Source organism: Talaromyces amestolkiae (assembly GCF_001896365.1).
Source record: "Talaromyces amestolkiae strain CIB chromosome Unknown scaffold4.1, whole genome shotgun sequence".
In the NCBI taxonomy this organism is placed as follows: Eukaryota; Fungi; Ascomycota; class Eurotiomycetes; order Eurotiales; family Trichocomaceae; genus Talaromyces; species Talaromyces amestolkiae.
The window spans coordinates 691,953-706,836 of NW_024468040.1; the positions used below are offsets into that span (position 1 = coordinate 691,953).

General features: G+C 46.1%; 4 protein-coding genes across 4 annotated transcripts; 2 read left to right on the top strand and 2 right to left on the bottom strand.

The window, feature by feature from the left end:
• Positions 1-762: 762 nt before the first annotated feature.
• BHQ10_002818 (uncharacterized protein) lies at positions 763-7,306 on the bottom strand (the record flags this gene model as incomplete). The annotated part of the gene is made up of 5 exons (XM_040875005.1): positions 763-6,284; positions 6,333-6,461; positions 6,514-6,721; positions 6,773-7,085; positions 7,149-7,306. 5 exons carry the CDS (start codon positions 7,304-7,306, stop codon positions 763-765), a joined length of 6,330 nt encoding a protein of 2,109 aa, XP_040731322.1.
• A 485-nt stretch (positions 7,307-7,791) lies between these two features.
• On the top strand, positions 7,792-10,322 carry BHQ10_002819 (uncharacterized protein; the record flags this gene model as incomplete). The annotated part of the gene is made up of 8 exons (XM_040875006.1): positions 7,792-8,126; positions 8,183-8,283; positions 8,333-8,448; positions 8,511-9,333; positions 9,383-9,569; positions 9,629-9,701; positions 9,756-10,148; positions 10,209-10,322. 8 exons carry the CDS (start codon positions 7,792-7,794, stop codon positions 10,320-10,322), a joined length of 2,142 nt encoding a protein of 713 aa, XP_040731323.1.
• Positions 10,323-10,976: 654 nt separating this feature from the next.
• BHQ10_002820 (uncharacterized protein) lies at positions 10,977-12,605 on the top strand (the record flags this gene model as incomplete). Its single annotated transcript, XM_040875008.1, has 2 exons — positions 10,977-11,308; positions 11,372-12,605. The coding sequence occupies 2 exons, from the start codon at positions 10,977-10,979 to the stop codon at positions 12,603-12,605; spliced, it is 1,566 nt and encodes a 521-aa protein (XP_040731324.1).
• Positions 12,606-12,744: 139 nt separating this feature from the next.
• On the bottom strand, positions 12,745-14,798 carry BHQ10_002821 (uncharacterized protein; the record flags this gene model as incomplete). Its single annotated transcript, XM_040875009.1, has 5 exons — positions 12,745-13,252; positions 13,302-14,043; positions 14,134-14,304; positions 14,359-14,549; positions 14,743-14,798. The coding sequence occupies 5 exons, from the start codon at positions 14,796-14,798 to the stop codon at positions 12,745-12,747; spliced, it is 1,668 nt and encodes a 555-aa protein (XP_040731325.1).
• Between the last annotated feature and the right edge of the window lie 86 nt (positions 14,799-14,884).

Sequence of the window (14,884 nt, forward strand, 5' to 3'; positions counted from 1 at the left end):
ATTACCTCATCTTGTCCACTACACACACTGCGTGATCATTTTTGCCAGCTATACCTTACCATACTAGATAATCCAGTACATGTATGTGCGTTGGTTTTGTTGTCTACTTGATCATAATAAGAGCTGGCTACATAAGTCGAAGGCATTTTGATACATATTAACATCAATAATATGCTATTTTGAAATATTGCGATTAGTTACAAGAGATCTTTCAAATGGAAAAAAATCAACAAACGAGTATATACGAGTGCTCCTCATTTCTATAACGATCGAGTGAAACTTCTACATGATTATAAAATCTATATATAGAAAATGAGGTGCCTTTTGTCTATTATACTACCTATCGATTCCTTATACTGTTGGCATGAACGCCACGGATTTAAACTCCTAAATCGAGGTCATTATGAGAATTTTCTGATAATCGTCTTGTTCTGATGTTTCCTGCCTAGGCAGCAGGTTCTGCTCCGACTACCGTGGGCAGACACCTAGGTCCTATCGTTCGTTCCAACAGTAGTAGAATGAGTTAAAGTGATCTTCGCCTTGAAAGTATTTAAAGGTGAGTGTTCCTAAAACATCCATGAGAATAGTTCCAGTCAAAGTCGAGAGTACCGAAAAAGTAGGTACCGTAGGATCTCGTACAGAACGCAGGATCTTCAAAACATTTCTGGTCGTCTCATCCGCTGTTCACGCAAGCACAAAGCTGGCGAAGTGATACATGCCATTCGTCAAGTATCGCAAGATCTGGACAAAAGTCATCTTGTATCATTCGTCATCCTCGTCTTCGTCTTTTAGATTCTTCAGGAGTTCAGCAACTGACGTCTGTCCATCCTTCTCAGCCAGGAGTTGAGGAGTTTGTCCATTCTCATCTTTGCTGTCGAGATCGGCACCTTTCTCAACAAGGAATTTGACGATACTCTCATGACCCTTCCGAGCTGCGAGATGCAATGGCGTGTGCAAATGAACATCACACATATTTATGGAAGCCTTGTAATCGAGAAGAGTTTTTGCGACTTCTTCCTTGCCCTCGCGACATGCCTCATGAAGTGGAGTGGAGTACTGGCTGTCTTCGATGTCTACAGATGCACCGTTCTGAAGCAACAGCCTGGCAACACTATCATGCCCATGAAAGGCCGCTGCATGCAGAGCAGATCTTTGCTTCACGTATGTTGCATCAACTGGGACATGATGCTGTAGTAGAGTATGCACAATATCCGTTTTACAATTGAATGCTGCTCCCCACAATGGTGCCCACCCATGACTATTCTGATTGTCGAATACTGCGTCCTTGTCGAGTAGGAGCTTGACAATATGACCATGCCCTAGGCAAGATGCAGCAAGTAAAGCTGATACTCCAGGACAAACTTCAGTGTTAGGGTCATATCCTTGCTGTAGGTAGTGGGAAACAACGGAACTATCGCCTTTGCAGATTCCTGCTGACCACGAACGATTATCAAAACTCCCTACGCCACTGGATACCCCGTGATCCAGGAGAGCTATGGCAACATGCAGATGACCCCAATATATTGCATAGGTCAAAGGAGACCGTGAATTTTTTTCCAGAGCTCTGGGGTTTGCTTGCGCTTGAAGAAGCAATTGGGCCGCAGCGACACGTCCATTTCGAGCGGCAACGTGCAATGGAGTATCGCCATCATCATCTGCGGCGTTGACGTCCGCATTGTGTTCCACATATATCTTAACAATGCCGTAATGGCCATTCTGGGATGCCACATGTAATGGGGTCCAGTCATCCTCCGTCGGACATTTGATATCCGCACCATTCCTAAGTAATAGCTTCACAATGCCGTAATGGCCATGCAGAGATGCCGCATGTAATGGGCTCCAACCATTCTGATATGCGGCTTTGATGTTCCCACCATTTTCAAGTAATAGTTTGACAATACCGTAATGGCCATGCAGAGACGCCGCATGTAACGCAGTCCAGCCATTCTCGTTTGGGGCATTGACACTTGCGCCGTTTTCGAGCAATAGCTTAACGATACTGTAGTGACCGTCCTGACATGCCACTTGCAATGGGGTCCACCCATTCTCATTCGAAATGTTGACATCAATGTTATTGTCAATCAATAGCTTAACAATGCTGTGATACCCCTTGAAAGATGCGATGAAAACGGCGGTCCTTCCATCAATAGTTTGAGCTCTGACATCAATATGAGCTTCAATCAACAGTTTCACGATTTCATAATGCCCATTTTGAGCTGCTAAATGTAATGAGGTCCATCTCTGTAGTTCGGAGGCATGAACGTCAGCATGATTCTCAAGTAATAACTTGACAACGCTGTAATATCCCGTTGAGCATGCTACAAGTAATGGGCTAAAGCCAAGATCATCGTGGACATTAACATTAGCGTTATTTGCGAGCAACAGCTTAGTGATATTATAAAGCCCATTCTGGACCGCTGCAAATATAGGAGTCCAGCTCTGCCGAGGATGAGGATTCGGGTCTGCATGATGCTCAAGCAGAAGCTGAACAATGTCCTCATGGCTATTCGCACAGGCCAGATGAAGAGCAGTCCGACCTTTCTCGTAAGTCTGAGAATTGACGTCTACATGGCGTTCCAGCAGAAGCTGCACAATAGCCTTGTGTCCATTTTGAGAGGCTAGATGAAGAGCACTATATCCACTTCTTGGAACTTGAGCATTTGCATCTGCACCTTCCTTGAGGAGTAGCTCCACAATACTCAAGTGGCCGTTTTGCGAGGCTAGGTTAAGAGCAGTGCCGCTTTTCATTTGAATATTGGCGTCAGCACCTCTTTCAAAAAGTAGCTGTAGAACCTTCTCGTGTCCATTTTGAGCGGCCAAATGAAGGGCAGTCCCTCCACTATTGGTCAGAGCTCCCACGTTAGCTTTTCTGTCAAGAAGTAGCTGCGCAGCTTTTTGGTGACCATTTTGTGAGGTTAAATGAAGAGCAGTCCATCCAGAATCAGTTCGAGCTTCAACGTCTGCTCCTAGCTCAAGAAGGAGCTCCACAATAGGTTGGTGACCATTTTGTGAAGCTAAGTGAAGAGGTGTACATCTAGCCTTGGTTTCAGAGTCAACGTCTGCTCCTGCCTCAAGAAGTGACTTCACAATATTCAAGTGGCCATTTTGTGAAGCTAAATGAAGGGGAATCCACCCATCATCTGTTTCAGCTTTGACATTAGCAGCGTTATCGAGAAGTTGCTGCACGATAGTCTGGTGTCCATTTTGAGCAGCCAAATGAAGAGGAGTGCATCCGTCATCAGTCTGGGCTTTGGCGGTAGCATTTTTATCTAAAAGTAGCTGCACAATAGTCTGGTTTCCATTTTGAGCGGCTGAATGAAGAGCAGTGTATCCATGAATGGTTTGAGCAGTTGCGTCCGCGTCATGTCGAATAAGAAATTGCACAGTATCACTATGCCCCCCATGGGTTGCTTGAATCAGAGCAGTGTGTCCCTCATTACCTGCTATATTGACATCAGCTCCTTCCTTCAAAAGAAGCTGCACGATTTGATGGTGTCCACTTTGAGAAGCTGCATGTATAGCAGACCATCCGCTGCTCGATTGAGTTTTAACATTTGCTCCTTCTCTCAGAAGCAGCTCTAAAATAGACTGGTGTCCATTCTGAGCGGCCACCATTAGAGCTGAGTATCCATCATTGTCAATTTCATCGGCATCAGCGCCAGAACTGAGAAGCAGCTCTACAATAGGCTGAAATCCTTCTTGACAGGCTATATGTAGAGTGCTGAACCCATCGCGATGGCGTGCCTTCACATCTGCATTTTTTTCAAGCAGAGACCGCACAATATCCGTGTGTCCATGAGAACCTGCTATAAGCAGAGCTGTCTGACATTGATTATCTGCTATATTGACCTCAGCTCCTCTCTTGAGTAATAACTGCACGATAGTTTGATGCCCTTTGCCAGAGGCTGCGTGGAGCGCTGTCCATCCGTCATTATCCAACATATTTAACTCAGCTTGATGCCTTAATAAAATCTCAACAATGATATGATGCCCATTCTGAGATGCCAAATGTAGTGGCGTCGAGCCACTGCTATCCAGAGCACTGACTTCAGCTTTTCTTTTGAGCAATATATCAACGGTATCATGGTGTCCATTTCCAGAGGCTAGATGCAATGGGGTGCGGCCTTCTTCACTTCGAGCATTGACATCTGCTCCTTTCTCAAGCAGTAGTCGAGCAACAGCTGAATGCCCATTTTTACAGGCTAGATGTAACGGCGTTGATCCTTCATTGTCTTCGCAATCCACATATGCACCATTACTGATCAGTTTCTGCACTGCTCTCTGTGATCCGTTCGTTGCTGCGTAATGCATTGCAGTTTTGCCATCCTTATCGGCGCATTCAAAGTCGGCTTTTTCATCGATCAGTATATCCAATATCATTTCCGTCGTCTTATCCGAGCATTTTCTTGCTGCAGCAAGCAAGGGACTGTGATATTCTCCACCGATCTGATCAACGTTTGCTCCATGTCTTAACAGTATCTCCACTGCCTCCTTTCTACCTTTCACAACAGCTGCTTGTATTGCACTTCCGTATCGCCCACCGACGGAATTTACATCACATCCAATCGAGGCCAACCAGGAAATGACATCGCACAGACCCATTAGCGCCGCATAATAGAGTGCATTGGGAGGCATGTTCAGGCTTTGCTTTTCGTACACATCAAATTTCTCGACTTTTTTCTCAAATATCTCGTGGCATACCAACCATCGACCTGATGCAGGATCGAATGTCTCTTGCAATAGCGACTCTGCTTCAGAGGCGTATTCATTGCTTGTAGTTCGATGCACTGCCCACATTTCCGCTGCGTATGAGAGGAACTGAAATTTCTGCAATAGATTTTCTTGGTGGGTGGCACTTGATTGATATCCCTCTGTTATATCATCGAAGCGAACATATTGAAGACAGGTCTTTGCCAGGTAGGTATGCTGCCTCTCTTCATCTTTGAAAGAAATATCCCAAATTGGATTCTTACGCACATCTTTCATTAAAAATTCCCTCACCAGAGAATGAACAATGTGAACCGTGTGACTTTGTATATCGGTTGAGTCACCGCGGATTTCGACTAGTGATGGACAAAATCTTCGGATTTGGCGGTCTATATGATCATCATCCCATGCCTCCGGTAAATCATCGTATGGATAGTCAAAAGAAGAAGCCTCATCCGTAATCATGGCCTCGGTAAGCTCTCGTACTGTTAAAGGTCGGACTGCAAACAGAATCCATCTCAGAATTGCGATAGCTCTGGATTTCTCGGTGTCTTCCAGCTGCATAATGCGCTGTAGCTCTCTTTCCAGGACCTTCTCCATTTTAGGTGGTGCTGAAACAGCGTTCCGTAGCTGCTTCTTATTCTCCCCCCGGTGAAGTCGCTGCTCCAGGAGACGTATCCAGAGAAACATTCCATTGGCTCTTTTGGTTGCCTCTTCGGAGATCTCATCCAGAAATTTCTGATCGTTATAGGAACCAAGTTTCTTGGTGACTGTATTTTTTGCAAATTTGGCGATATCTGTGTCCGTGTCTGTCGATAAAATGGCATAATGAATCAGCTCAGAAGACCTGATGGAGGGCAATTTCGTGCATAAACGTATCGTTGGATCATCTCTGCTGCATAAAAGAAACCGGCATTCGCAATCCATTGATTCGTCCCATAGCCGTTCAAAAAACTCAACGATTTCATACTCTTCGTCAGGATCTGCGCCAATCCATTCGTCCAGACCATCTACTACAAAAATACAATGACGGATTTCTCGAATTATGAGACGGAAAACCTTCCATATTTCATCTGTTGTAGCCGGTCGGATGTCGTTACCATTCCAAACATCGGCTGCAATGTCAAAGGCATCATTGTTGACTGTGATAATGTGGGCAATCCATGAACGGAGAATCATCTCTGGTTTTCGATGACTCTCAAAGTCGGAAGAGCAGAAGAAGGAGGCAATCTCGCCCAAGCCATATTCTTCTTTTTTAGACGTAATATGTCGAATGAGACTGGCACACAGGTATGTCTTCCCATGGCCTGGTCCACCGTGAATCCACAGAACCTTTCTTCCGTTGTCAGGGTCAGAAGTAACCCAATTGTGAAATTCGTTCCGGTCTGGGAACCAGGTGCAGGTTTTCTCGAGAGTGGAACGCAGGACTTGTTCGTACCGGTCCTCTGTAGATACGCAATGTAGCCATCGGCGAAGGCTATCCCGACTGATCCTGTTTGATGTCAACTTCAATTCTCGAAATGTCTCATGGTGGTACTGCAGAACGAAGTTCATATTCTTCCGACTATCCACCTGGTCTAATTATGTATTAGTGCAATGTTCATTCTGCTCAGATTAGTACGTACACTCAAGATTCAAGTTGTCCATCAAGCTGCGGACATGCCGCTCTGCATCGTCCATCCTTTGGAGATATGGCTCTATGCCACTTACAGACGCGCTTTTGACAAGTCGCTCTTCAAGTTGCCACAAGTCAGCTTACATGTGCATCACAGATTGAACATTAACGAGGAGGACTATTAGACGGACTTAGTGCTCCACTGCCATAGTAACGGATAGCATTGGCAAAGTATGTCAGAATTGTGCCATAGAGTCGAATAAGCGCGTCGACCAGTTTTGCTGACGTCGAATATCCTTGGAGAACGTATTGCGTATCACTGTAGACCGCAAGCAACCTGGCCACTCGTTCTAAACCTTCGGCCATACTGCTAAACATTTGGTTGTCATTCACAGTCACCTGTCAATGGTGAGCGCTTGTCGTCTTTCTAGTGCTTTTCTGGCAACATACTTGCAGAAGAAGACGGAAAGCAGCCCATGGTAGCGCTGCATGTCCGGGATCGTATTGCATTACGATATCTCCGATTTCTTTGAACTTGTTCACCCACAGTATGATTTTGTCACATAAATCGCGTAGATAAACTGTCTTGCCTTTGATTTCGATCTTCCACCTTTTTTCCATACACTTAGTTTGCTGTAATTTGACATACTGTATGATCTCCTCCAATGATGGCGTGTCTTGGCTAGAAGAATCTTGAACTAATGAATCCTTATCTGTGGCATTCAGATTCTCAAAGGCTCTTTTCCACAACTGTTCAGAGTTTCTGTTCAAGCCAGTTTAGTTCGAAAGAACTGCAATCAAAATTTCAGGGTGATATTCTGCCTACGTGACTGGGTGCTGAATATCAAATGTGTCATATTGCAGACGTTGTTCATTAAGCGTAGCGAGAGGCTTGATTTTCTTGAGTTCAGCTCCCGGGCTTTTAGCGTTGCCATGGCTATCATGCTTCGCGACAACATCCGAAAGCTTCATAGCCAAAGCCATAGTGAATGATCTTTTTAACGAGTTTGGAAATGGCCTTTAGGCTCTGTGGCAGCCCAAGATTGACGCTCGAAGGGAAGCACAACCATTTATTTCACACATTGCATAAGTTGTTGAGCCTCATTGAATGAGGGGATGCCGGCACAACCAATAAGCCTAGCCACGCGTTCTGTTATGGTTGGTCGTCGTTTATCGACTCGGTCGAGGCTAAAATTGCAAAACCGCATGCAAGGCTGAGTCGGAGTCTGAGTCGCTCGCAAGGCTGTCAAAGCTGCAAACGAGGCGGGGCATGATTTGCAGATCTAAATAGGGGAAAAACCGAGTCCAGCTGCGCCTCGAGATATAACTATCTTCTTTCAACCATTTTCACAGCGCACCCGTCAGATAATCATTGACGTGAAAGTACATAATCTCTGACTTACATACCGTCCGAGGAAGTATTTCTCACTTTCTCTGAGTACTTTGACACGTCAGACTAAGTGAAAATTATGGCATCTTCCTCAAGCGCCTCAGCCGAGCTTTCTGCGGATGGCTCAGCCCCCATGCCATCTGCCACAACAAATCTCGCAATTCAAGATCTGAAGCAATCTTTGTTCGATGCTATCACAACAGCCAGCGATAGCCGATCAAGGGCTGTTGAAAATCAATTCGTAACAATGGAGCAGCTGAAAGAGCTCATTCAGACAACTCTCGATAAGCTGATAGAGGCAAAAGCCGAGTCAACCGCCGAAGACGAGGAGGAGGATAAAGAGACTGAAGATGACAAGAAGAAATCTTCGGATGCGGCATCTTCAACGAGCGAGATAAAAATTGTCAATGAAATGTAGGACAAAGTCGATTGGTTGAAGACCTGCTAGCAAACTAACCGATTTTTCACAGTTGGGATAGAGATACTTGGGATTTCGTCCTTGTGGATGGGTCAAGTACCGTCAAGACTGACGAATTGCCTCCTTTCGGGTTTCAGGTCCGAAAGCGTGTCGGTACGTTGGCTATCACCTTAGCTGGAAATTTTACTGAACAAGAATTTAGATCGTGAGAATGTGGTTACTACTTTTATCGACCTGAAGTCCCCGGACTTACGAGATATCCTGAGAGACGTATTCAAAGACATAAGAAGCGTCGATCTTGCCAGTCAAACCCCAACAGTAAATATTACTTTCTCTTTTTTTTTCTTCTTCGCGCCTGATATGTATTAACAATTATTTAGATCAAAGCAGACGTGTTGTATCATTTCCTACCAGAATTGAAGGAACTTTCCCAGACTGGGCAATCCGATGAAGACAAAAAAGAATATTTCCAAAACCTAGGTAAAATCTGTCAGTACCTTGAGGAAGCCTACAGGGTCACTACGGACCGTGTAGAGTCTCTTATCCGTGGTGGATATATTTCCTATGACCTCCTCTGGGCATTGTTCAAACCGGAATCTCTTTCATACTGCTCATGCCCCGCGACAGATCTGCCCAGATGCATCAAATACATCGAAGGGTACACTCAAAAGCCAAATTATCAAGAAGATAAAGAGTTCTTCAAGATTCGCGCTTGTTTTCTCAATGTGGACGGCGGATCAGTCAGAGAAACTCTCAAAACTTATGAAATTGAGAAATTCAACGGGCGCAAACGGATAGAAGATTTGCCTATCTACCCTCTACAATATTATCCGGATCAGGGAATAAAGGAGTTTCTAATCTCCCGAGGTCGCAAATTTGTCTCGCTTGCGAGCAATCGTTGTCATCGCCGCTACAGCGGGAATATCTTTTTTGAGCCGGAGGATCCGAATGAGATTAAGCTCGCCAGGAAGTTCGTTGATGGTAGAATCATGGTGGACTCTGTAGCTTTCCGGAAGATGGTTCCGAGATACAGAAGGCTACGTTCTGAAACCCCAGCGTCTTATAGTATGTTCTGGTCTTCGGGAGGCACACCTGCCAAAGTTGCTGGGAGGAATTGTTTGGATCCAGAAGACTTGCAAGACGATGACTTTCTCATTTGTAGCCCGACAGTGCTTGGTTTCGCTCTCGATGACAAAAAATGGGGTGAGTTACCTTATCTTCGTCTACAAACGACTGGGACTGATTGGTGCAGGGGAACTTTCTGTCTCGGAGGTGGAGGAGATACAATTCTCTGCCTCATCATTTGGCAAAGTCCTGATCCCCGAAAAGCAAAAGGATGTCATATTGTCATTGACGGCAAGTCACCTTGTCTCTACGAGCGACAAAGAATTTGGTGATATTATAGATGGAAAAGGCCGTGGAATCATCATCTTATTACAGTATGTCTGGCCATTGAATCTGCTTGACCTATCCAACGTGTGCTAATCCGCAACGACAGTGGTCCTCCAGGAGTCGGCAAAACAGTCACAGCAGAAGCACTAGCTGATCATCTTCGAAAGCCCTTATACTCGGTAAAGCCTCTCATAATCTCAAAGCGGCTCTTCGGTATATACTGATCTATTCAGGTTTCTGCAGGAAATATGGGAGAAAAGGCCGATGAATTTGAGGCCGAACTTACTCGCATGTTTCGGATTGCGAGTGACTGGGAGTCCATTCTCTTGATCGATGAGGCAGATACATTTCTGCAACGGCGCGACCAGAATATCCAGCACAATCGTATCGTGGCGACATTCCTCCGCACCCTCGAGTACTTTGACGGCATCTTATTTCTCACCACCAATTTCGTGAATAACTTTGATAAAGCTATTCTTGACCGTGTACATCTCAAAGTGCGCTATGAGGGCTTAGATCAGTCGAAAAGAAAGAACATATTTATTCATTTTCTTCAGTCAATCAATGCTGATGTCAAGGATGCTGATCTGGATCGCTTCTGTGAAGTACGGTTGAATGGCCGACAGGTGAGACTCAACAATTTCCCTCTAGACACTAATGGACATGACTGACTGTGTGAGGGATAGATACGAAACATAGTTCGAGTTGCGCATAGTCTTGCATCACACCAGCGTCTCAAGACATCTGCCGCCCATATTCAATTAGCACTAGAAAGCAATGGACACTACGTACGGGCATAGAATCTACAGTCATTTGCTTCACCGCACTGTACGGAAAGAGATCGGACTCTGCCCTAATCAGCTTGTACTTCATGACGTCGAACAATCATCTTCTTTTTCTGCTTTGATTAATGATACAATTTAATGAATTCATTCAGAAACTAACTGCCTTGGATCAATTATACGCCTTAACTGTAGGGTTGAGCAAAACACTGCTTACCTGTAGGAAGGAATAGAAGTACATGATGAAATTCGACATGCTTGACAAGCTTTGAGAATTTCAACCGGTAGTACGGATTGCTCGTGCGTAGGATTGTCTCTTACCGTCAAAAGTGTACTATGTAAGCACGCCCCCATCTTCAAAAGAGAAAACTGTCCAAACAAATTGCTTTCCGTATCAGAGCACTCCATGACGGAAAGACTGTTAATTGGTTATATTGACCCACCATGCTTGACATTATATATAATACTTACTAACTACCGTTAAATCTGATCCGCTCAAATCCTTCTTATTATCCCGCACCAATGAAGATACATTCCGCGTACACCTCCTATACTATGTAGACAACAAATACTCTGGTCACCATGATTCCATATATAAAGGTGATGATTCCGTCACAGAAACCTCGATTGAAATGATTTAGTGTGCAATTAAGACCTTTATATCTGATCACCATGGCTAACAAAATCAGGGTCACCGCTGACCTCGGCGAGGTCGAAAATCCCCCCATCTATGATGGCCAAGGCACCGAGGAGGATCCCTTTGTGGTTGAATTCATCAAAGATGACCCAGGGAACCCGATGAACTGGGGCTCCTCTCGCAAATGGCTCATCACAGCTATTGCGACAGTCTCGGTTTTTGCAATCACGCTAACCTCCTCCGCATACTCCGTTTCCGCCAACGAGATCTTTCAAGACTTTCACGACATTAGCTCTGAGGTTTTTACTCTTGGTCTGTCCCTCTTTGTGCTGGGGTTTGCCATTGGTCCTGCCCTCTGGGGTCCTCTGTAAGTATCTATCGTGTCAATGACACCTCTAGGCCCATCGCTAATTGTAATGGCTCCCCCAAGCTCCGAACTATACGGGCGACAAAAGCTGTGGGTAATCACTCACATTGCCATGGTTGCCTTCCTAGGAGGATCCGCTGGAAGCAAGAATGTCGCCACTCTCCTAATACTACGATTCTTCGCCGGCACATTCGGTGCATCCCCCCTCGTGAATTCTGGTGGCACGATTGCCGATCTCTTTCCTCCAGCTCAGCGTGGCCTTGCTTTAACGGTCTACGCTGTTGCTCCATTCCTTGGTCCTCTCCTCGGCCCGGTGATGGGTGGCTTCATATCTGAGAATATTGGTTGGAGGTGGGTTCAGGGCGTCTGTACCATATTTATCGGGGTGGTCGGTGTTCTGGGTGTCATTCTCATACCAGAGACATACGGCCCAGTTCTGCTACAGAAAAGGGCTAGACAATTATCCAAGGCGAACGGCAGAAGTCAGATTTACATTAGTGTTCTGGAGAAAAGTCAGGGCACGAAGAAGCCTTCGGAAGTCTTCAAGCGAGCCCTATTCCGACCTTGGATTCTCCTTTTCCAGGAGCCAATTGTTATGATCGCTTCCATTTACATGGCCATCATCTACGGTACGGTCTATATGTTCATGGGCGCTATGCCAATCGTGTATAGTGAAGATCGTGGCTGGAGCGAAGGCATTGGCGGCCTCTCATTTCTTGGTATTGCCGTGGGCATCATTTGCGGACTGGTTTATGCGATATGGGACAACAACACCCGGTATATGAAGCTGGTCGTATCAAAGTCCACGGCACCTGAATCTCGCTTACCACCTGCCATTATCGGTGCAGTTGCTTTGCCAATTGGGATGTTCGGCTTTGCATGGACCAACTATCCCAGCATTCACTGGTCTGTCAGTATTATTCTATCCGCCCCCTTCGGATTTGGCTGCGTCTCCGTTTTGCTGCCAATCGTGAACTACTTGATTGACTCCTACACAATCTACGCTGCCTCTGTTTTGGCAGCGGCCGCTATCTTCCGCTGTGTCGTTGGTGCAGTGTTTCCTCTCTTTACGACACAAATGTACGATAATCTGGGTATTCATTGGGCCTCTAGTATTCCCGCATTTATGACGCTGGTGTGCTTACCCTTTCCATTGGTCATGTACCGTTATGGCATGCAAGTGCGCATGAGATGCAAATATTCGTTCGAGGCGGCGGAAACGATGAAGAAAATGCAGATGCAGCAGGCTCAGGCCACTCAAGCGAAGGTGGAGGAGAGGAACAGTGCGTCGGAATGAGCGAATTGATATTAGAAGATGATATGGTGAGAAAGTAGTTTTAGGATACGAGCGAGAGTCGTTGACGGGCCGTAATGTCAACATAATGTTTTTTACAAGTCTGTAATTTATCTGTTCTAGATTGAGGTGATATATGTGATTAAGACATCGTACAGTACTTCCTCCCCTGAGAAACCTGCCAACGACACAACCACACTTCAAACGCCATACCCAGGAATCCAGCAATGCAGATTCCCCCCGAATCGCTCACAGTCGTCGCAGCCAAAGAGAACTCTCGATCTTTGGCGGGTACTCGATCCGCAATTTCTGCGAAGGTGTTCACATAAACCAATCCACCGAGCAAGCCTTCCCAAAATATGATGAAAAATATGATATACACGGTCGGGATGAAGTTAAAAAGAGCGTGCAGTGTCAAAACTGCCAGGTTTGCTATCTGGAGAAAGGATGGTAAGTAGAGGTGATGGATTCGGAAGAATGGCGAGGATGAGCGGGAGATAAAGACTCCGGCTTGGTAGATAGCGTTGTAGGCTGGGTAGAATGCGCGATATTGGTCGAATGGCGTTTCTTTTAGAGGGAACAGGAGCGTGGGGGTTACCCCCTGGTTGATAGTATATTCGGCAACGTAGACCAGAAGAAGGGGGAGCATGCTACAGACATCAGAATATTGGGATAGAGCAGGATTTAAACTTGACTTACAATGGGAAAAACAACCCCTTAGAGCGATTCAGATTTTCCTGAAATGACGCCCACGCTCGCGAGACTTTTCCACGCTCAGCAGCCTTCGCATAAGGCCTGCTATGTTCCGGACCCAGGAGGCCATCTTGCTCGTTCGTCTCATCCTCTCGAGTTCCATGACGCGCCTCATACTCTTCATCATGGTCGTCATCTATAGCCCGATACTGTGTTGCTTCACGAGCTGCAAGGCTCAATGGACCCAGAGGCAGAATCACAAAAAAACTCACGAGCATAATCGCCGGTAAACATGCCGATGCCAACAGCGTAAATCTCACACTAAGGCCTAGCGAAGTCGTGGCAACAGCATAAGCACCTGCACCAACCAACCCAGCTGCACCCGTACCACTGCTCCAAGAAGCGAGACTAAATCTGCCGTAGAAATGGGTCAGACCCAGGAAGCTGAGCTCACCAGCGCCGCTCGAAAGACTGGCAAGGACTATGCCTGCTAGTTTTGTGGAAATCGATCCGCCATCGTTATGAGCGGGCGTGAGAGCGATAATGAGCATGCCACATACGGAGAGAGCCACGAATATTAAAACGCGTATCGGGTACGGGACGAGATGGATAAAGTAAGGCGCGGTCAATTTTGTCACGAAGGATGGTACGACGTCGGCTAGGAGGACGACGCCTTTTGGGAAACCAGAACCGACGAGATCCAGCGCTGCCGAGAGGATGATCACGTAGAGGACATTATTGATTAAGCCTGTTGTAAGCATGCATCAGTATAACTTCTAAGACGAGATGGTCTGCGATAGAGCACGCGACCATGCAACAATGTCAATAGTGTACGTACCGAAGAACCAGAAGGCAGCGCAAACCCGCGGGTCTGCGTCATGGAAAAGCGTTTTGAATTTTTCCCGATATACAGCCCACGATGAGCCAGGACTTCCGGGCAGAGGAAGGGGCATGGCAGGGCGAGCGGTCTCGGCGTCCGAGCTATCAGACATACCAGACAGAGGGGGGCCTGGTCAAGGTCGGCATCAGAATCAAGCAGATATATGATTGTCTGTACATTCACATTCTCTCAGGCACAGCGAGCTATCAGCCCACTGAACAGTCGAGAGAGCGAGTTGTTTGTCTTGAGCCGAAGCAGTGAGGATGAAGTTGCTGGAGATGAGCTTGTGAGCAAGACGCACGGGCCACGCGAGAGATAAAGGCACGTAATCAGCGCTGATAAGAACTTCAGAAGTCGGTAAGGAACGCTCTAGCCTAATACGGTTAGCAGATTGGGTCCACATCGCATTAGCGGGCTCGGCCGGGCGGTGAGCTATTGATTGCAGTTTTCCGTACGGACTACGGAGACGTCAAACGAGGAGAGAACATGAGTTTTGCTAGTATACATACTCGGAAAAAATACAAAATCAAATGGCAATGGACTACATATAGCATGTCAAATACTTACTGTTCGTCGAAAGGTCTATCAGGCACGTCGATATCACCAGCGTTTGCACCATACATAGTAAACCTTCTGAAGGATTCGTGTCAACCTAAATTACTAGCGGGGCCAAAAACCGGTTCCAGTTACTCTTTATTACACCCGTACG